The sequence below is a fragment of the Dama dama genome, chromosome 19 (genome assembly GCF_033118175.1).
Source record: "Dama dama isolate Ldn47 chromosome 19, ASM3311817v1, whole genome shotgun sequence".
Classification (NCBI taxonomy): Eukaryota; Metazoa; Chordata; class Mammalia; order Artiodactyla; family Cervidae; genus Dama; species Dama dama.
In genome coordinates, this window is record NC_083699.1 from 11,432,586 (window position 1) to 11,455,895 (window position 23,310).

At 41.4% G+C, this 23,310-nt stretch overlaps 2 protein-coding genes across 3 annotated transcripts in view; one reads left to right on the forward strand and one right to left on the reverse strand.

The window, feature by feature from the left end:
- VEPH1 (ventricular zone expressed PH domain containing 1) overlaps window positions 1-23,310 on the reverse strand; it is a 248,514-nt gene that overhangs the window by 165,549 nt on the left and 59,655 nt on the right. For both annotated transcript variants that reach the window (XM_061167858.1, XM_061167857.1), the window contains exon 3: window positions 21,788-21,962. In XM_061167858.1, the coding sequence (XP_061023841.1) occupies window positions 21,788-21,962 (175 nt within the window). The remainder of the gene's footprint in view (window positions 1-21,787; window positions 21,963-23,310) is intronic.
- PTX3 (pentraxin 3) lies at window positions 1,978-8,093 on the forward strand. Its single transcript, XM_061168204.1, has 3 exons — window positions 1,978-2,201; window positions 2,615-3,019; window positions 6,871-8,093. Exons 1-3 carry the CDS (start codon window positions 2,072-2,074, stop codon window positions 7,482-7,484), a joined length of 1,149 nt encoding a protein of 382 aa, XP_061024187.1. The 5' UTR covers window positions 1,978-2,071; the 3' UTR covers window positions 7,485-8,093.

Sequence of the window (23,310 nt, forward strand, 5' to 3'; positions counted from 1 at the left end):
AGATCATTCTTCCAGTTCCTTAATATTCTCTTCAGCTTTGCCATTCCTTTAATTTCTTAAAAATTTCAATTAATTTTTTAACTCAGTTATATTAGATTTTTTAAATAGTAGGCCTATTCTTCTTCTTTTGACAGCGTCTTTTTCTTTTTTCAGGTTTCCAGTTCTTTCTTGCAGATCTTAAATCATTTTAAATACACTTATTTTCCAATTTCGAGCTGATATTTTAAATAAATGAAATTCTTGAGGGAGGGGTGTCCAATCTCTTTTGGTTTCTGCTGGTTCTCATTTATGGTAGATTGTTTCCTCCTATGTTTAAATATTTTTTACTATGAATTTATTTTTACTATGGCACATAGTACACATATGCCTCTCAAACATGTATAAGGGCAGGCCCAAAGTCACAAACTCTTAGGGACTTTGTAGAGTTCAGTCAAACAGAGACAGGCTTACTTCTCACTTTCCTGTGCTAGGGTAAGGACTGGGGCTATATCTATTGAAATCTAGTAAGTAACTCGCCACCCTGACCTAAGCCTCGTGGTCCTTAACACTTGGTTAACACAGAACTGATACCATCTCTTCCCCGTTCACCTCCCCTGGTGTGTGAGTGGGGCGGGCACGGTGTAGGGGAGCTCTAGATTCAGCTCATGGGCTCACTGGCCAGTTTTTGGTTCCCTCTCTTTGGGCAGATGGCATTAGTGGTAAAGAACCCGCCTGCCAATGAAAGAGACATAAGAGATGTGGGTTCGATCCCTGGGTCAGGATGATCTCCTGGAGAGGGCATGGCAACTCACTCCAGTATTCTTGCCTGGGAAATTCCACGGACAGAGGAGACTAGCGGGGCTGCAGCTCACAAAGGGTCACCAAGAGTTGGACAGGACTGAAGCAACTTAGCATATTTTGGCCTCTGGATATTGTCCTTACTTTATTGGGAACTTATTTGTACATTTAAAGTTTTAAATTATTATTCGAATGTTAACACATTTCTAGTTTTTTTTTTTTTTTCAGCAGAGTTTTCAGCTTACAGAGACCTCCATATACTGGCAGAAGCAGGAATCCCTAAATTTACTTTAAAAACATGATCTTTGACTCTGAACCTAGTGAAATAAGATATCATCATAATAGATTATGAAAAGAAACACTGGTGCACTGGGAAGACCCAGAGGAATCGGGTGGAGAGGGAGGTGGGAGAGGGGATCGGGATGGGGAATACGTGTAAATCTATGGCTGATTCATATCAATGTATGACAACACCCACTGAAATGTTGTGAAGTAATTAGCCTCCAACTAATAAAAAAAAAAAAAAGAAAGAAAGAAACACCTAAAACATCAGTTTATTCCTTTCCCCCAACTCCTCCTTATTTTAGGTTTACTAGTTTTGCTGTGTTTCTCATTAAAAAGTATGTTTATAAAAGTATAGCTGTAACTCCAGAAGGATTAAAGATGGAAGGACTTGGAATGGATTTGGCTTCTAGAATCACACAAATTCTTACTGTGTTGGTTTATCTTGAAATCAGAAAGTAACTTTCACATCTTAGACCTATAAAACTGCACACACAAAAAAGTGAAAAAATGTTTTCTATGCATAAAGGGTTGTGAAATAATGAGAGCGCACACAAAATGCTGGGATGATGCTCTTGTTTTCACACCTCTATGCCTGCTGAATCTATTCCCCTAAATCTCTATGTCCCTCTCATCCTTCAGTACTACCAATTCAAGTTACAACAGCTAATCCCCAGAGGGAGACAGTCTGGTCTCCCCGTTCTTTCCCCTCTGACCCTCCTCCAATTAATCTGACTGTACTGTAAACCTTTGCGGTTTACTATTGTGCAACGTCGCCCACATCTCCTTCCCCCTCCCTCCCCCAGCCTCCTCCCCCCCCCAAAATCTGGGGAACTCCCGTTAAGGCAGTGCCACTAGCATTACTCATTCATCCCCATTCAGACTTTCCCCAGCATTTATTAAGGGCGCTCAGCTCCTGCCTCTCACTCGCGCTCTCCTCTGCTCCTTCTGCACTCTGAGAGCCTCTTGGCTCGTCCCCTCTCGGCGGTGGGAAGAACTTGTCTCTGCGGCCATGCATCTCCCCGTGATTCTGTTCTGCGCTCTCTGGTCTGCGGTGTCGGCGGAGAACTCAGATGATTATGAGCTCATGTATGTGAATTTGGACAACGAAATAGACAATGGACTCCATCCCACTGAGGACCGTAAGTTCATTTTAACTGTTTCTCTGCTAACCCTTAACTACATATCTACCTCCTTAGGTCTAAGTATTATACATATATTTTGTTGCCAATGCAATAAACAACAACAACAGCAAAAAAGAGTTTTGCAAAAGAGAAAAGCACGTTAGGCAAGGAGGTTTCAAAAAGTTACTTCTCTCAGATACATAACGGGTCAAATTGTATGAAATTGCCGGTATTCGCCTGCTTTGAGCTCCATGAACGGCAATTTCATCGAGTTCAACTTATAAACTTGCAAGGTTTTTGCAGGTTTTCTTAAAGGGAAGGGGGTACTGGGGACGGGCTGTCACTTGGCGACCATCGAGGTAGCTCGGCATTTTACAAAGAACACCCGAGGGAGGGTCAGGTCGGTAATGCGTTTATGTTCCCCGCTCTAGCCACGCCGTGCGACTGCAGTCGTGAGAACTCCGAGTGGGACAAGCTCTTCGTCATGCTGGAGAACTCGCAGATGCGGGAGGGCATGCTGCTGCAGGCCACCGACGACGTGATCCGGGGCGAGCTGCAGAAGCTGCGGGCCGAGCTGGGCCGGCTGGCGGGCAGCCTGCAGAGGCCGTGCGCGCCGGAGGCCCCCGCCGAGGCCAAGCTGGCCCGGGCGCTGGACGAGCTGTTGCAGGCGAGCCATGATGCGGGCCGCCGGCTGGCTCGCCTGGAAGAGGCCGGGGCGCGGCGGCCGCAGGAGGAGGCGTGGCGGACCCTGGGCACCGTGCTGGAGGAGCTGCGGCGGACGCGGGCCGACCTCCGAGCTGTGCAAGGCTGGGCAGCCAGCCGCTGGCTGCCGGCAGGTAAGGACGCGGAAACCGGTGGGGACCCCTGCGCGGCTTCGTTCTCAAAGCGCGGCTTGCGGGAAACCGAGTCAGCCAACCAAGCCTCTAAGGGGAGGCTTTAGTGGGAGGAAACACATCGGCTCACACCCTTCTGTTTCAGCATGCGCGGCCACAGAGCTCAGAATACACCATAAAGGGCGGGAAAATTGCTTTCAAAAGTAGTCAGTGTTCAGTCCCGAGGAACCCAGAAGATAGCTGTGTAGGGAACCACCACAGTCTTGAAATAGACCTCAAGGGCCTCCAGACTGACACTTGATCCGACCAGGCGTTAGAGGAACTCTATTGGCCAGTTATAAGGGTGACCGCTCTCAATGTCCAGCGTCCCTCCGTTAGGGATTTCCACTTCTTCTAATTTTAGCCTGCCTCTCTCTCTCTTTAAGGGAGCTCTGGTTCCCCGCGCTATTTCCGGACTCAGCCTAATTTTTAGGAACGTTTTCCAGTCTCTGGGCTGGCCCCTTCTCCCTATCAGTTCCAAACAAGAGACTTGAGGTTGAATCTGATCTCCCAAGGCCCCCACCCTGAGCCCCCAGGGTCTGTGAAATGAGCTCCAGAGTGAGCTCCAAGAGTGAAGTTTGGAATAAACCAGCAGCTGAGGGGTCCACAGTGGGACAGTCAGATGTAGGAGCTAGTTGGCATCCAGGCAGTACCTCCGGGGATGTGGAGGATCAGGGTCAAACAGAAGACAGGTAGTTCAAACCAGATGCAACCTGTCAAAGTCCCATGTGATACTAGTGAACTTCCAAACATATGTGGGCCCAAAATAATACATTTTAAAGATGCCTCAAGGAAATATAGAGAAGGTTTGGAGTGAAGAACACTCCTTTATAAGTCAGAATTTCTAAGAAATGGTGCTATAACAATCTTTTGTGGGTTATATTAGAAAATCCGTGTCCTAGGTAAGAAAATATAAAAATACACTCTTCCCTGTTCATAAGCAACTTATGAACAGAAAACAATTACAAACCATCCCTTCTTTATGTCCAATAAAGCAACTCTTACTATATGGGGTTGGAGGCAGAATCAAGCATATTTGAGAGCATATTTCATTTAAAATTGCAGAAACCATACCAAAATACATCTTGGCTAAATAATTGAGGACTGTTTATCAGTACAGAGTATGTTGTGTTTTTTTTTTTTTTTTTTTTTTTAATATTAGGTAGGGCTTCAGAGGGGGGGAAATCATAAAATAAACATACAATAGATCCTTAGTGTAGGTGACAGGACAAACTATAATTCTCTGGCAGTTTTAATGGATGAAATTTCTTGTCTTTTGCAAGCCATGTAAAATCACTGTACATATCATGTACTGGGAAAACTGAAGAGTTATGCTAACTTTCAGCTCTACTCTGCATACTAGTTAGAGCAGAAGAAGGATGTATTTCTGAATTCAGAAGTGTTAATTCTTATTACATCCTTTCATGCATTTACCCACATGCTTTGATTTTTCCTCTCCCGGCTTCCTGGCAGCTTGGCTCCTAAGGGATTCCTAATCATTCTGTTGTCAGCCTCTTAAGAACCTGGTTTTAATTTTGTTTGGTCTTTGATAATATAATCAGAAAAAACCTATTAGTTAAAAGCCATTTCATGAGAGAGTTTCTGACATTTTAAAGACACATCAAGAGTCTCAACCACCGACCCCCAAAAGAAGCCACAGAAAAAACTTGCCAACATGCAGTTCTACTCATTGAACTTACATAACCAGTGCAGCCTAGAGGGGAAGCTGGGTCTCTGAGAGGCGATCAAGGAAGGCTTTGGAATGCAATCCTGACTGCCTGGGCTTATTTAAACAGGAAATCAGTTAATTAGATTGCAGTAGGCGCTCTCTCTGAACACTGTTTTACTGAAACATTAGACAGTATCTAAAATGCCCAAGCATATGGTGATCTTTTGTTCCATGATCTTTGTTTGACTTAAATAACAGCTAGAAAAGTATGAATCTACCAATTTCATTTTCAAAAAGAATCAATGCCTCATTAAAAATTAATTTTAAAAAATCTTTAGAAATTCAAATTATTCAGGGAAAAAGTTAATACCAAAGTATGGCAGGACCAATTTTGTGCTTTAGTGTGATGTATAGGAATTTCTGAACCTCAATATCTTCTTTGACTATTTCAAAAGGATAAGGTCCATCTGCTTAATTTTTTCGGGTTGGAGCCCACCTCTCAGCCACTTGTAGATGGTTAACTTAGTTTACCACACTTCACATGGACATTTGGTTCCTGCAAGTCTTATTTACCACTTAGTCTTCAAATGCTCTGGGAATTTGCATTTTAAAGCTATCTTATGGTAAATCTTCTTTAAAAGGTTGTTATAAAGTGAACACTTAGCCCTAATTTTTGTTGTTGTTTAGTCGCTAAGTCATGTCCAACTCTTTTGCGACCCCATGGACTGTAGACCACCAGGCTTCTCTGTCCATGGGATTTCCCAGGCAAGAATATACTGGACTGGGTTGCCATTTCCTTCTCCAAGGCCTAACTTAGATTTTTAAAAAATTCTTTAATTGGTCTTTTATATGTATATATTTGAGTTCAGCACAAAGCAGAGCTCACTTGTTAAAGCTTTTAGCATATTATTTCCCAGAGACACCTGAAAGGTCTTCACTCCAGCATCTACAGCTCCCTGACTGGCCATGTTACCTGGAGATGGACAGAGGTGGGAGCTCCCACCCCTCAAGTTTGAAAGTCTCCTTCTAAGTGTGTATTAGTGGAAATATGTCCTCCATCCGGCTCCTCAGAAGAATTCACTCTTCCTTAAAGATTTTCAGTTAGGGCTTACATAGTACTTGTAAGCATTTGGACAAAGTGAGAATTTTTAAGCATATCTTTGGTCTACAAAGTATTCCCTGGTGGCTCAGAGGGTGAAGTGTCTGCCTGCAATGCGGGAGACCTGGGTTCAATCCCTGGGTCAGGAAGATCTCCTGGAGAAGGAAATGACAACCCACTCCACTACTCTTGCCTGGAAAATTCCGTGGACGGAGGAGCCTGGTAGGCTACAGTCCATGGGATCGCAAAGAGTGGACATGACTGAGCAACTTCACTCTCTTACTCTTGGTCCACAAAGCTCTTCTCAAATGTTACATATTTGTTGCTTACAGACTTGCAGAATTTAGGAGGAGAAGGGAAGAGCCTTTGACAGATAACTATCAAGCCTAGAGAGATTGTGGGGCTCATCAAAAGCTACACTGCTTGCTAGTAGTAAAACAAACTGAATTCCAGTTCTTTTAGCCAAACCCAGGGGTTCTCCTACCACTAAGAGGCAGTGCAGTGTGCTGGTTAGGGTTGTGGCTCCTGCAGCCAGAATTGTTGTTGTTGTTCAGTTGTTAAGTCATGTCCAACTCTTTGCGACCCCATGGACTGCAGCACGCTGGGCTTCCCTGTCCTTCACTATCTCCCGGAGTTTGCTCAAACTCATGTCCATTGAGTCAATGATGCTATCCAACCATCTCATCCTCTGTCACTCCCTTCTCCTCCTGTCCTCAACCTTTCCCAGCATCAGGGTCTTTTCCAGTGAGTCAGCGCTTAGCATCAGGTGCCCAAGTGCCCAAGTTCGAACCCAGTTTCACTATTTCTCTGTGTGCCAAGAATTCTTTTCCATTTAAATGCTTCCCTTAACGAGACAGTTGGATTTTCTTATTCCTGTTTTCCTTGCACTATACAGATTACCCTTGGGCCCCTCAAGTCATAACATATTGCTGCATATAGTTTTCAGTTGTAGTCATTAAAAGGTCCATCCTAAAATACCTAACTGCCAGAATCATTTCAAAATGAATTTGTATTTTCTCTCATATTCTTACTTTCTTGCCACTCTAGGTTGTGAAACAGCCATTTTATTCCCCATGCGTTCCAAGAAGATTTTTGCAAGCGTGCATCCGGTGACACCTATGAAACTTGAGACTTTCAGTGCCTGCATTTGGGTCAAAGCCACAGAAGTATTAAACAAAACAGTCCTGTTTTCCTATGGCACAAAGAGGAATCCATATGAGATCCAGCTGTACCTCAGCTATCAGTCCATAACGCTTGTGGTGGGTGGAGAGGAAAACAGACTGGTCGCTGATGCTGTGATTTCCCTAGGAACGTGGACCCATCTGTGCGGCACCTGGAATTCCAAGAAAGGGCACATGACCTTGTGGGTGAACGGTGACTTGGTGGCCACCACTGTCGATATGGCCACGGGTCACGTGGTTCCTGAGGGAGGAATCCTGCAGATTGGGCAAGAAAAGAACGGGTGCTGCGTGGGTGGTGGCTTTGATGAAGCATTAGCCTTTTCTGGCAGACTCACAGGCTTCAATATCTGGGATAGTGTTCTCAGCAACGAAGAGATAAGAGGGGCCGGAGGGGCAGAGTCCTGTCACATCCGGGGCAATGTGGTTGGGTGGGGAGTCACAGAGATTCAGCCCCACGGGGGAGCACAGTATGTTTCTTAAGGGCTGTGAAACTCTACTTGAAGCCAAAGAAATAAACTCGCATTTTAAACATATGCCAGTTGGGAAGGTCTAAAAACCTGAATGCATATTAAGAACACTTGAGACTAATGAAGGAGAGGGTTGAGATCAATCTTTATTTATCTTGGCAAAATACTGAGTAAACAGTTGAAAGGGAGACATTGGAAAAGGCTTTTGGGGATATTGTCACTAGATTTTATGCCATGGTGCTTTCAGATTAATGCTGTGTCTTTGTCAGATAAACTCTCCAATAATTAAAAAGGAATGTATGAATGAACAGAAGGACAATTGTTTTACTTTTCTTTGGTTAATTTCATTTTGGCCAGAGATGAATTTTACATTGGAAGAATAACAAAATAAAATTTGTTGTCCATTGTTCATTGGTATATGCCTTATTATGAAAAAATGATGATAAAACATATTTATACTACAATGTGACTTAACAAATACACATGTAGTTTATGTGTTATAATCAAATGTCATTTTTTGAGGAGATAGTTATATAAGTTATATTGTAAAATGGTTTTGTATTAATTTTATTAAGACTATTTTTGTAAAGTTCTACTGTAAATAAAATATTTTATAAAACTAGTCCATGTCATCTAAGTATATATTTAAAATGTCTGGGAGCAAATCCACACTTCTCATTTTTTTTATCTAAAGCAAACACTAGTTTTCAGATGCTAATCTACTATGTAAATAGTAATGGTTAGTATTGTTAAAGGAGTTTCCCTGGTGGCTCAGTGGTAAAGAATATGCCTACAATGCAGGAGACTTGGGTTTGATTCCTGGGTTGGAAGATCCCCTGGAGAAGGAAATGGTAACCCACTGCAATATTCTTGCCTGGGAAATCCCATGGACTGAGGAGCCTGGCGGGCTACAGTTCATGGGGTCACAAAAGAGTTGGACACAACTTAGTGACTAAACAACAACAATATTGTTAGAAACAAACTATAGAATTGTTTTAAGCATTGGCTTTCTATAAGTCATAAGCAAGAAAGATGATCTTAGCTAAGTCAGTTCATCTCTCTGGGTTTTAGTTTTCTCAACTGAGAAATCAAGGAATTGAAGAAATGATTCCTTTCAATTTGATAATGCTGTGAACATACACAACTTTCTGGCCCATGTATGCATTGAAAAAAAGTATGAATTATCAAAGTTCTCAGATTCACATGATGCCTGCAGGAGATGACTTAGGGTTGTTATTGTGGTTGTTATTTAGTCGCTAAGCTTGACTGACTCTTGTGACCCCAGCACTGTAGCCCACCAGGTTCCTCTGTCCATGAGATTTCCCAGGCAAGAATACTGGAGTAGACTGCTACTTCCTTCTCCAAGGGATCTTCCCCACTCAGGGACTGAACCTGAGTTTCCTGCTTTGGCAGGTGGATTCTTTACCACTGAGCCACCTGGGACTCTCGGGACTATCATAAGGGAGATCTAAAAATGTGGGAAAGAAACAGTGACTTCTGCCCTTAACACATATCCCATTCTCTTACTTATGCATAAAGGAGAGGACAGTCAAAGCCCGTCATCCTGTAGATGGGGAGGTGACTCCCTACCACACTAATGTTCTCCTCCTGTGGAGGCCATGCAAGGGCTGATTGTGCAACATCTCAAAGCCACTTCTGAACATCAGTAGGGAACATAGTAGAACCCTGGTGATGATGTGTCTGCCTAAAGATAGGGCCTGAACAACCACAAGTCATTTCCTGTTCATGAGGTTTGGAGAAGAGAACCAATAGCAATTATCAAACCACATTTTTTAATGAACTAGCCTGGTCCCTGGGCTTCTCTGGGGGCTCAGTGGTAGGGAATCTGCCTGCCAATGCAGAAGACGATCCCCTGCAGAATGGCAACCCACTCCAGTATTCATGCCTGGGAAATCCCATGGACAGAGCAGTGTGGAGGGCTATATAGTCTATGGGGTCGCAAAGGAGCTGGACATGACTTAGAAACTAAACAACAGCCTAGACCTTAGGTTACTGAACTCTGGAATTTCTCAGTAAAAGGAGGGGGTTAAACATGTAGTATCTTTCAGCAGTGAAATACTATAAATCCAGGAATCTTTGAAGATATTCAAGGTATCTGTATAGCTTCACCCTTCTCATGAGACTCACAAAACCAGGTTGAAATGTCTCAAAGGAAATCATTCCCAAGTTTGTGGTCACAGGTCAGTCTCAGACCCTTGGAAATTACATATTTCAAGACTTCAGGCACAATGGTCATATGCAAGTCCCTGATTAGCCACTGTCTATATATGGTGTTGGAGAAGACTCTTGAGAGTCCCTTGGACTGCTAGGAGACCCAACCAGTCCATCCTAAAGGAGATCAGTCCTGGGTGTTCATTGGAAGGACTGATGCTGAAGCTGAAACTCCAGTACTTTGGCCACCTCATGTGAAGAGTTAACTCATTGGAAAAGACCCTAATGCTGGGAAGAATTGGGGGCAGGAGGAGAAGGAGATGGCAGAGGATGAGATGGCTGGATGGCATCACTGACTCGATGGACATGGATTTGGGTGGACTCCGGGAGTTGGTGATGGACAGGGAGGCCTGGCGTGCTGCGATTTATGGGGTCGCAAAGAATCGGACACGATTGAGTGACTGAACTGAACTGATATGACTCCAAATGCTAGAGGAGGAAATACTTGACCAAACCTTCAGCAGAGAGTTAGGCATGCTTTCAATTCCTTTCCACATTGGATCATGTATTACAACTGTTCAAGAGACCCTAAATGATGCCAGCCAAGAGGTATGCAAACTCATATGCTGATAAAGTTAAATGTAAGGGAACTTTTACATTTTTAACAGGAATAACATGTTGAAGGCAGAGAAGAAACAAACTGGAAAAGAATAAAGCAACCACTGGGTTACAAAAGTAGAAATTTCATCTACACCCAATCTGAATAAGTATTCTAAAGACTTCCAATTGTCCCCTCTGTTTCCCCTCTTTTACCTAAGAAACAGAATTCTGATTTTTTAATGGTATGTATGGCCACTTGGAGTAAAGTTTCTATTTTCCAGTATCAAGTGCAAAACTAGCTGTGGTCAAATGACTAAATTCTGGCTGATGGTGAAATATTGAATGTGCTTCCCTATCTCTTCCTCTATCTGATTGATTGCAATATGGTAGAAATGGCTAGAATTTCAGCAAACATCTCAGATTTAGCACAACAATATAGAATAAGCTTAGGTCTTTAATATTATGAACCTGTCTTGACAGCCCTAGGCTGCCTGTCCCTGCACTTCTTTTAGGAAAAAAACACAAAATACACATACACTTTTATCTTCTTCAGGCCACTATTGGTTGACCACTTAATCTAATCCTGATACAGTGGAGCAATTTTTCTTTTTAATAAAGAAGACCAGGTACTTTATTCCTTCAAAATACTGATAGACTACATGTACAAAATACATTTCACAAATTTCAGGAAGCTGGCTAAATTTTTCTTTACGCTAATAGCATTTAGTGAATTATAGAATACACAGCGTCAAGAAAAGGAGGAAGTAAGAAATGTGTGAAACTGAGATTAAAATATCTAAAAAGAAATATCAGCATGCTGACTTAGTCTAGCGCATTGGCAAAGAGTCACTGACCAGGATGGTTACTGAGGGCATCATCTTATTATAGCACAGTAAAATTATCATGCACGTTATTCAGAGAAAAATATGTGTATAATTAATACATAATACATTACACTTACAAAATATAAAACATTAGGTGTGTATGCTAGAGTGACCAACTGTCCTGGTTTGCCTAGGACTAACCCAGTTTTAGTACTGAGAGTCCCAGGAAATCTTTCAGTCCCAGGAAAACTGTGACAGTTTGCCATTTTGCAACTCTAGTACATATATGTGTATAGCAGTAGAGCAACATTTTGCAGAGATAGTAACTGACAAGATAGAGTTGATATATTTTCCTTGTCTGTTGCAATGTGAGTCAACTTTTTAAAAAAAATTTTTTAACTGGAGGATAATTGCTTTACAATGTTGCACTGGTTTCTGCTGTACTTCAACAAGAATCAGGTATAAATGTATATATATGTCTTCCCTCCCATCCTCGCCCCCATGCCATCCCTCTAGGTCATCGCAGAGCAGCAGACTGGGCCCCCTGTGTCATGGAGCAGCCTCCCACTAGCTATCTGTTTTACACATAGTAGTGTATAAACATCAATGCTACTCTCTAAATTTGTCCCACCCTCTCCTTCCCCTCTGTGTCCACAAGACCGTCCTCCACATCTGCATCTCTATTCCTGCTCTGCAAATAGGACCATCTGTGCCAGTCTTCTAGATTTCATATATATATATGCATTAAGATACTATTTTTGTTTTTCTCTGACTTACTTCACTCTGTATAACATGCTCTCTAGGTTCATCTCATTTGAACTGACCCAAATTCATTCCTTTTTATGGCTTGGTAATATTTTATACAACATATATTGCATATTGTGGACAATTTGTACCACAGCTTCTTTATCCATTCATCTCTCAGTGGACATCTAGGTTGCTTCCAAGTCCTGGTTATTGTAAATAGTGCTGCAGTGAGAATTAGGGTCCATGTGACTTTTTCAATTATGGTTTTCTCAGGGTATATGCCCAGTAGTGGAATTGCCGGGTCATATGATAGTTTTATTTCTAGTTTTTAAAGGAATCTTCATACCATTCTCTGTAGTGACTGTATCTGTTTGTATTCCCACCAACAGTACAAGAGGGTTCCCTTTTCTCCATATCCTCTCTAGCATTTATTGTTTGTAGACTTTTTGAGGATGGCCATTCTGACTGGTGTGTGGTGATATCTCATTGTGGTTTTGATTTGCATTTCTCTAATAAGTAATGATGTTGAGCATCTTTTCATGTGTTTGTTGGGCACCTGTATGTCTTCTTTGGAGCAATGTCTGTTCAGGTCCTCTGCCCGTTTTTTCATTGGCTTGTTTTCTGATATTGAGCTGCATAAGCTGCTTGTATATTTTGGAGATTACTCCTTCGTCAGTTGCTTCATTTGAAACTATTTTCTTCCATTCTGAGGGTTGTCTTTTTACCTTGTTTACAGTTTCCTTTGACGTGCATGAGTTGACTTTTAATCAAATATTAATTCTTTAAAATATATCCAGAACAGTTGGCTATTAAGTATACATTACAGAATCTTAGAGCCAGGTATTTATTATACTCAGTTAACTTCACCTAAAAAAACAGATTATCAAAAAAAGAAGAAATTATAATTGATTTTTAGTTCATCTCTTGTTAAATTTTATATTAGAAAACTCTTTGAGAAGCTAATTAAGGCCAAATGTTTCTAGAGCTATATTGTAGCCACTAAGAAATACCACTCAAAAAGTTAAAAATCTTGGTCAAAGTAATTGTGTGTGTTCACTTATATATTCCTTGATTCAGTGAACTTGAAAACTCAGATTGATGATCCTTGCATTATGTTTTCTAAATCTAGAGTATAGAAGAAAGCTTCCTGGGCTTGGGGTCAGGAACACAGCATTCAGACCCTAGCATTATTATCCACTAACTATATGACATAGGCCTGCCAATTGATCTTTATGAGTCTCAAGTCAGCCAAGAAACTGGGGATAACAGCACTTGCGTAACTTGCTGAAGGGGTATTATAAAAATAATATAACGACAGATAATGTATCTAAAAATGTTTTATAAACCCTGAAATAATTTTTGAAATGAAATAGTTACCATAAAAATGTATTTCTAAGTTGTTCCCAGTGGATTTAACAGAAAATAAGTGAACAAAAACACAAACAAACAAATACAAAGATTCCTTTCCACTGTGGGTAAGTTACTCTCAGAGCTTGGCCCATGGATGTTCATAACTGTGTAGGCTTTAGTCTACTTAACAGCAACATCTGCTGGTGAAGTCAGGAAGGTGCAAACTCTGACATGCATCAGATCCAAGACCTGGTTAACAATTCAGAAGACATTCTTTTCTGATTCAAGATGTTTCTCTATTTCTTGATCTACATTTGTACTGACTTTTATAACATAAAATTTAATATATCCTTATATGTTCAGGTTGAATGTTCAGGTTGAATATTCTTAATGAGAATTACTTTAGTAGCCTGTTTTCTACAATATTTGATTAACAGAGTTTTTTCCTCAACAAGCTATAATGCAGTGAACTTAAAACCTTTTCTTTGAAAAATAACTGTATCATGAATTTTTAATGGCTAAGCATCTCCTCAGAGATTACAGAACTCCACAAATGATTATGATTTTGCCTTTAATGTTTTAATATGGGCCTGGTATATGACAGACACTCAGTGATGACAATAACAATGATGATGATTATGATGATGGCAATAAAAAGAAGAATCATGGTAACCGCTGATGAACTGTGTGCCAGGCACTGGGCAAAGTATAACAGCTTTATCTATTTCAGACTCATACCCACCCTATCTGGTACATATTATTACTGCCACAGTAAATGGGAGGTCAGTTTTCTATCTCCATTTTTCTGAGACAGCTTACCAATCAGTGGTTTGAATTTGGTCTCACATTGAAAAAGAAATAAGGTAAATTTATCATAATTAACTAGACAGTATTTTTCAAGCTATTGCCAAGAAGTCAGAAAGGAATTTGGACTCTTGCTGAGACAAGAGTGTATTTCTTTCCAAAGACTATCTACTTAAGTTTCAAATCATTTGAGGTCATCTTGTGATTAGCACCAGAGGACTATGTAAAACACACATTGACAGAGAGGCATATTTCCTTCTTTTGACCGCTGATTCAGAAACGCAGAGGAAAGGACGTCACTGTCTGCTTTTAGTTTTGACAGTAGTGGTGTGCGTTGTATTACAGAGTTCCAAATCAAAATTTGGGAAGGGTTTCCCTCTAGACTCTCAAATAATCCGTTACAGTTGAGATACCCTTATTTCAGGGATCACCAATTATATTGTCAGCTTCCTAGGTAAAAGATATGCTAATTCATTGTGCTTTCATATTCCAACACTGGACAGGTTTAACAGAGCATCTTCACATGGCAAAGAACAAGTTTTAAGAATTATTCATGACAGCTGAAAAACAAATCTTCCACTCTGAAAAGGTTCTAATGTTATAAAATATTAAATTACTTTATATGATTTAAGCAGAAAACCTGTTTTTAATAATCACCCAAGGGATATCCTTATCTTATTATTAATTCAATGGGGGAAGCATTCAACATTTCCCCATTAACTATGATTTCAGTTGTAGCTTTTTATAGATATCCTTTATTAGATTAAGGATATTTCCTTCTATTGCTAATTTGCTGAGAGGTATTTTCTTTTTTATCATGAACAAAGGGAGAGTGTGTGTATATGTGTGTGGGTTAAGTCACTTCAGTCATGTCCAACTCTTTGTGACCCTCTGGACTGTAGCCCATCAGGTTCCTCTGACCGTGGGATTCTCCAGTCAAGAATACTGGAGTGGGTTGTCATGCCATCCTCCAGGTGATCTTTCCAATCCAGGAATGGAACCTGTGTCCCTTATGTCTCCTGCATTGGCAGGTGGGTTCTTTACCACTAGCACCACCTGGGAAGCCTATACACACACACACACACACACACACACACACATATATCTCAACTATAACCTTAATTATATATATAATATATATATATATAATTATATAATAATTATATCCATATTATATCCTCTTAATAAGTGTTAGAAAGCTCTCCAAAATGCTTAGGTTGCATTCTTCCTGGGATAACTTAACTTTTACAAAGTGAGACTCACAATAGTCCTTCCCTCATAAGCTGTTAGGAGAATTATGTTAAAAGACTAGTACCATGTACAGAACTATGGATGGAGGTTCGTGACATTGTACAGGAGGCAGGGATCAAGACCATCCCCAAGAAAAAGAAGTGCAAAAACGCAAAACGGTTGTCTGAGGAGGCCTTACAAATAGCTGTGAAAAAAAGAGAAGCAAAAAGCAAAGGAGAAAAGGAAAGACACACCTATTTGATTGCAGAGTTCCAAAGAGTACCAAGGAAAGATAAGAAAGACTTCCTCAACAATCAATGCAAAGAAATAGAGGAAAACAATAGAATGGGAAAGACTAGAGATCTCTTCAAGAAAATTAGAGATACCAAGGGAACATTCCATGCAAAGATGGGCTCAATAAAGGACAGAAATGGTATGGACTTAACAGAAGCAGAAGATATTAAAAAGAGGTGGCAAGAATACACAGAAGAACTATACAAAAAAGATCTTTATGACCCAGATAATCATGATGATGTGATCATTCACCTAGAGCCAGACATCCTGGAATGCGAAGTCAAGTGGGCCTTAGGAAGCATCACTACGAACAAAGCTAGTGGAGGTGATGGAATTCCAGTTGAGCTATTTCAAATCCTAAAAGATGATGCTGTGAAAGTGCTGCACTCAATATGCCAGCCAATTTGGAAAACTCAGCAGTGGCTACAGGACTGGAAAAGGTGAGTTTTCATTCCAATCCCAAAGAAAGGCAATGACAAAGAATGCTCAAACTACAGCACAATTGCACTTATCTCACACACTAGCAAAGTAATACTCAAAATTCTCCAAGCTAGGCTTCAGCAATATGTGAACCATGAACTTCCAGATGTTCAAACTGGATTTAGAAAACGCAGAGAAACCAGAGACCAAATTGCCAACATCCACTGGATCATGAAAAAACAAGAGAGTTCCAGAAAAACATCTACTTCTGCTTTATTGACTATTCTAAAGCCTTTGACTGTATGGATCACAATAAACTGTAGAAAATTCTTAAAGAGGGAATACCAGACCACCTGATCTGCCTCCTGAGAAATCTGTATGCAGATCAAGAAGCAACAGTTAGAACTGGACATGGAACAATGGAACAAAAGACTGGTTTCAAATCGAGAAAGGAGTACATCAAGGCTGTATATTGTCACCCTGCTTATTCAACTTATATGCAGAGTACATCATGAGAAACACTGGACTGGATGAAGCACAAGCTGGAATCAAGATTGACGGGAGAAATATCAATAACCTCAGATATGCAGATGACACCACTCTTATGGCAGAAAGCAAAGAAGAACCGAAGAGCCTCTTGATGAAAGTGAAAGAGGAGAGTGGAAAAGTTAAAACTCAACATTCAGAAAACTAAGATCAGGGCATCCGGTCCTATCACTGCATGGCAAATAGGTGGGAAAACAGTGAAAACAGTGACAGACTTTATTATTATTATTATTATTTTGGCTCCAAAATCACTGCAGATGGTGATTGCAGCCATGAAATTAAAAGACGCTTGCTTCTTGGAAGGAAAGGTATGACCAATCTAGACAGCATGTTAAAAAGCAGAGACATTACTTTGCTGTCAAGGTCCATCTTGTCAAAGCTTTGGTTTTTCCATTAGTCGTGTATGGATGTGAGAGTTGGACTATAAAGAAAATTAAGCGCCAAAGAATTGATGCTTTTGAACTGTGGTGTTGGAGAAGACTGTTGAGAGTCCCTTGGACTGCAAGGAGATCCAACCAGTTTATCCTACGGAAATCAGTCCTGAATATTCATTGGAAGGACTAATGCTGAAGCTGAAGCTCCAATTCTTTTGCCACCTGATGCGAAGAACTGACTCATTTGAAAGACCCTGATGCTGGGAAAGATTGAAGGCAGGAGGAGAAGGGGGCGACAGAGGATGAGATGGTTGGATGGCATCACCTACTCAATAGACATGAGTTTGAGTAAACTCCGGGAGTTGGTGATGGACAGGGAGGCCTGGCGAGCTGCAGTCCACGGGGTCACAGAGTTGGACACGACTGAGCAACTGAACTGAACTGAACTGGGTACAGAGCAAGAACTCAATGAATGTTGAGAATTATTTTCTTTATGCATTGCTAGAACTATTTTCCTAAAATTTTTATTTATGATTTGTGCATCCATGTTCATAACTAAGATGAGTCTATATTTTTCTTTCCTATATTGTCTTTTGGTACTGATATCACTGCTAAACCTGCCTTATTTCCTTGTGGCTTAGCTGGTAAAGAATCTGCCTGCAATACGGGAGACCTGGGTACGATCTCTAGGTTGGAAGATCCCCTGGAGAAGGGAAAGGCTACCCACTCCAGTATCCTGGCCTGGAGAATTCCACAGACTGTACAGCCCATGGGGTGGAAAAGAGTCGGACCCGACTGAGCGATTTTCACTTTCATGCCTGCCTTATAGAATTAGTTGGAGAATGTACTTCTTTTTAAATTATATGAAAAAGTTTAGATAAGACTGTAATCACTCCTTGCAAATTTGTTCCAATTTGCATATAGTGCTAAATGTGACAGCCTTCTTTTTTTTTGGTGGGCTGATTTAAAAATATTGATAGAATTATTTGATATAGGGACATTCAGGTTTTCTATCTCCTTAGCTCTCAAGCACAAATCAAGACAACATTTTGCTCATGCTTTTAATCCTCTCTCCAAGAAGGACTTTCACAATTTTCTTTTCACTGGGAGAATTCAAAGAACACAAAACAGACAAACAGATCTAAGGAATTTAAATAAATGAATTTGTAGTTATATTTAATGTAAAAGTAAACAGTATAACTTATATACAATCATTAATAGTGGGAAGTAGCAAAAAACTGGCTTGGAACTAGTCTTCAGGGATAAATATTTAAGCCCATCTGACAGTCTCTCATGATTGATTTGGGCTTCCCTTGTGGCTCAGACAGTAAAGAATCACCGGCAAAGCAGGAAACCCTGGTTTGATCCCTGGATCCAAAAGATGCCCTGGAGAAGGGAATGCCTACCCACTTCAGTATTCTTGCCTGGAGAATTCCATGGACAGAGGAGCCTGGTGGGCTACAGTCCATGGGGTCACAAAGAGTCCAACACAACTAGGCAACTAACAGTCATGTCCAACTCTTTGAGACCTCATGGACCTCCAGGTTCCTCTGTCTATGGAAGAATACTGGCTGCATCAGATGTACCTTTTCAATAGTGTTTTAAAAAGAAGGTAGAATGGTTCTGTTCATAAAATTTACAGACAGCAAGAACTCTGGAAGAATTGCAGATATATTGAAATGGAAGGATCATTATCAGTTAGATCTTGGCATGCCAAAGCAATGAACTGAATCTCTTAAGAAGTATAAAGGAATAAAAGTAGACATTTATATAAGGCTTGCTGCTGCTGCTGCTACTAAGTTGCTTCAGTTGTGTCTGATGCTTTGTGATCTGATGCTGGTGGCTATAGCCCACCAGGCTCCTCTGTCACGGGATTCTCTAGGCAAGAATATTGGAGTGGGTTGCCATGCCCTTCTCCAGGGATCCTCCTGATTCAGGGACATAAGGCTTGCCCAGTATTAATTTACAACACTGTTAGCAACAGGTATGGACTTGGGGGTTATCTAATCCCCATCCATGTGGTTCTGCTGCCGTTTACTATGAACTCCTGCTCTGAGTGTGGCTCATGACCCAAGTCCGGCCAGTTGAAGTACGATATCCCCCTGCAACAATGATAGATTGGTTCAGAAATTGACATGTGGCCCATGTCAGGTCAAACAGAGATATGGAATTTCTTTTTCTTAACTGGTATTCATGATAATGTGAGCTGGAAGATAGAGAGGCCCATTACATGAAACATGAAAGTGAAACCAATCCACAGGAAGCAGAACTGAGTAATGACTTTTGGGGATCACATTTGAGTCCTGAATCAAGCCATATGGGAAGACTGATATACTAATGCATTTTTTTTAGTCATGTGTGCCAATAAGGGATTCCTCCTCCTCCTTCTCTTCCTATTTTTAATCATAAAACTGTTTATACCTGAGCTTCTGTTACTTAAAATATAACTAATTGGTAAATGGGATAATAATAGGACTTTGATTAAGGAATTTTTGTGAGGATTAAATGACTTCATTGGTATAAAATGCTTAGTTCAGCATTTGGCATAAAGGGAGCATGAAATAAATTCTAACCATTGTAGTTATTACTGTTATTACAATTATTATTGTTATCACTGAATGGATGACAATTGGTAGGGATTCAGGCACTTTCTGGGTAACCGAATTTTATAATTCCAGTGTTATGAAAACTCAGATCAAATCAAATAACTAACACTTTAGCATTTTCTGCAGAAGTATAAAAACAGGAGAATAAGGATTAGGATAATATAAATCAAGGAGGAAGATCTAAAGGGGAGAAAACTAAGAAATGCCAATGTTAAGCAGGGTATACATACACAGATTTGCAAAGCAGAAACTTACTACTCAGAGACACAAAGATCCCTTCTGTTTTGCAACTCAAAGTCTGGTAGGCTTGTGTGAGTGATTGCAGTATCTTACAGACACATCAGTCCAAAAAACTAACCCTGAAATATTTAGTCTCAACCTTTCATAGGTTAAATTATCATTTATTTTATGATGGTTTGCATAGTTCTGGATCAAATAAACTAAATCAGTTGTTTATTTCAAATACTTGCAGTGAACTCAGAAAGTGTATTTTGTATTTCAAAAGATTTCTTTGTCACTGAAAGTGCATTTCAAAAAAATTAAAAAAACAAATACATGAGCTAAGTTCTTGGCTGCTACAGAGAGACAAGTTAATGTTTTCCCCTCATAAGTCAGTTACTTGCAAGTCTAACTACCATGACTTTAAAATGTGTGGCATGTGTAAGTGTTTGTAATTCCTATAAAATCTGTACCAAATATGTAGCCAAGGTGGTAAAAAAGCATAATTGCCTTCCTGGACTTCTAGCAAATTTAAGATCATGTACAAAGAGAAATTAGCAATTCAATCTTGTAGCTGAAGAAAATGAGAAGTGAATAATATGTACTAGTAATATCAATAAGTCTTCAGAAGGGAGTACAGGCAGAGTGATAAAATTCCACTGTCATGACTGGGGTTTAGGCAGACTGGCATCTGGCAGATCACTAGGCTGGCCGGTCAGATGTCTGGGGCTAAGGGTGGATACTAAGAATTCTTCTTGGAAATGTCTAGTACAATGAATGTCTGGTACAATGGTCCATGGTGGGCCACAGGTATTTTGAGAACTGGAGGATTCATGTGTTACTAGCCTGACTCTTGGGTGAGTAGTTGAGGCCAGGGGAGAGAGAAAGAATTTTAGATAAAATGGAACAACATATTTTACTGAAAATTCAATATCATACTTTGACGCTGGGAGCCAAGCAACCTTTCTCTGGCTCTCTACCAAAGTGTAACATCAAGGAGAAAGACAGGTGTTCTTCCCCATCCCGCATCCTGCCCCATGCTACCGCAGTGGACTGAGGAAGCAGCAGCACAAAGAGACAGAGGTTGCCATCCCAGGCAGTGCAGTATGGGGTCAAGTCCGTTCCTGGGATCTTCATGGTAGCAGCCACAGAGTTTGCTGGGCTCAGAGTGGTGTACACGGATATCACCACACTCTGCTGTACCAAGAAGAGAATATTGGGGACTTTCAGAAACACTTGGTGTGGGAGCTCTTTCCAAAAAGTTGATGCTCCACTTGAGCATGTGGGGCATGTGGCAGTCAAAGGTCGGCCAAGATACTCAAGGACTTCGGACGTTTAAGGCTGGGGATATTTGAGTACATATCAAATAATACCATATATTGTTCTTTGATTCCCAAACCACACACAAGAAAGAAGTTTCTGAGAGATCTAAAACCAAAGGAAAAACCACAAGAGAAGAGAATGTTCTGACTGGACTAACTTGATCTCTCTCATTCAAATATGAAAGCATTAACAGAGACGTCCTGATCTGATGCTCCATGATAGTACTTAATACAATTACAAATCAGTTCTAAATCACGTTCACATTTAAGAAGTCTTTACACATTCTCTGGGGTATTTTATTTGGCATTTCATACTTTTGGAAAACTTCAGATTATGAGCTTTTCCATCTGCCACCGAGAGCAGTGGAACACGGTCCAGTCAGTACAGACAGGTTCTGCACATTTGGTGGCTGGACAAGATGACCAGAGGCACAGAAAAGACAATCTCCAAATGAGACCCATAGCGTTGGAAAGAAGCACAAAGAAGGGCCTTCCTAGTGGCTCAGCTGGTAAAGAATCTGCTTGCAATGCAGGAGACCCAGGTTCAATCCCTGGGTCAGGAAGATCCCCTGGAGAATGGAATGGCATACAACTCATCTAAGGAGTTTAAAGAATTCACCTACCTGGTGAAGAGACCCAGACTCACCCAATTCAAGTAAGCTTACCTCCAGACTCCTAGTGGCAAAGCAGAGAATGCAATGTACCTCTCAATACTTAAGTCTCACTTCCCACAAACCGTAGCTGCTTTATGAAAATACTTTAAAACGACTCCTAAAACACATCCCCAGGCTCAGCCTTTACACCATACCTTGGAGTATGCTCTTTACTATAACCTCTGTGTGATCAGCCAGGAGGTCCGCCTTGGTAATTGCAGCCAGGGACAGGTAGTTGGACATATTCCTGCACAGTTCCTTGTTGCCTCTGTGGAGGAATTTCACGGCGATGGGGATGGCTAATGCCATCACAGGGGGGCGGTTGTAATTCTGAGGAAATATAAGAAATCAACAAATAATAAATGGCTCATTCTTCATTCATTTATTCATTCAAAAAATATTTATTGAACTAAGCTTCCAGAGAACAGCTGTGAAAACACAGGGCCCACTCTATTTTCCTTGTATTTGGGAATTCATGCAACTCTTGTTCTTGTTAGAGAGACTCAGAGGCAAACAGGCACTTAATAGCATAGGCTGATGAAGGTCATGATAAGGAAAGTGGAGGGAGATAAGGAAGCAAAAAAGGAACACTTAGTCCAGTCTCAAGAGATTGTCAAGGAAGACTTCCTGGAGGAGGTGATATCTTCATTGAGACCTGCTGGATGAGTAACAGATGGCTGGGGAATAGCAAGACAAAAGAGTAGAAAAAAGTAGACAAAAGGAAAAGCGTGTGAGAAGGCAGAGAGATGGGAGAACTTGTGCATCTGGGGAACTGTAAATAGTTCAGAATGGATGATATGGGGTACAGCTGGGAAAATTGGGGTAAGAAGATGAAAGAGGGGACTGGTACCATGCTAAGGAGTTTGGAATTGATCCTTAGGATAATCAGAAATCACTGATGAGAGGAATAACTCAGATTTATACTTGAGAAAAATCCAAGGAACGTTGAGTAAGTTGCTACCTGACTGTATCTTAAAAACTAAAGTTTCGGAGAGAGGAGCCAAGATGGCGGAGGAGTAGGACGGGGAGACCACTTTCTCTCCTACAAATTCATCAAAAGAATAACTGAACGCAGAGCAAACTTCGCAAAACAACTTCTGATCGCTAGCTGAGGTCATCAGGCGCCCAGAAAAGCAGCCCATTGTCTTCGGAAGGAGGTAGGACAAAATATAAAAGATTAAAAGTGAGACAAAAGAGCTAAGGACAGAGATCCGTCCCGGGAAGGGAGTCTTAGGCGGCATTGCTTGGGGTAGGGTCTGGGCCTGAGTGCCCTGAGGACAATCGGAGGGAGCTTCTGTGAGTTGCCAACTTGAGCTGTGGGAGACCAAAAGAGAGAGAGAAAATTAACCGGCCCGAACACACTGCCGGCCGTTCGCAGAACAAAGAGACCGAGAGGGTCCAGAGAGGAGCTTGCAGGCTGCTGACCGGCCCAGCCCCGCCGGAGGCAGGAGGCAGGGGGGAGGGGAAGGTCGCGGCGAGACACAGGGCGCAGGCACCCGACCGGCGCGGGCGGGGACTGGGGCTGGGGACGCGGAGGGCAGAGGGCGCGCGCACCGACTGGCGCCAGCGGAAACTGAGACCGGGTCCGCGGAAGGGAGTGGGCGCGCCACACCTGGGGAGAGTGCGCCCACCAAGCCCCTCGCTGCCTGGACCGCTCTGACGGGGAAGGCACAGAGAG

Excerpts from the sequence above, each read along its gene's own strand:
- PTX3 (XM_061168204.1), top strand. The coding sequence starts at position 2,072 with ATGCATCTCCCCGTGATTCTGTTCTGCGCTCTCTGGTCTGCGGTGTCG. Across the intron at positions 2,202-2,614 it reads ACTCCATCCCACTGAGGACC|CCACGCCGTGCGACTGCAGT; the intron begins GTAAGTTCATTT and ends TCCCCGCTCTAG. Across the intron at positions 3,020-6,870 it reads CAGCCGCTGGCTGCCGGCAG|GTTGTGAAACAGCCATTTTA; the intron begins GTAAGGACGCGG and ends TTGCCACTCTAG.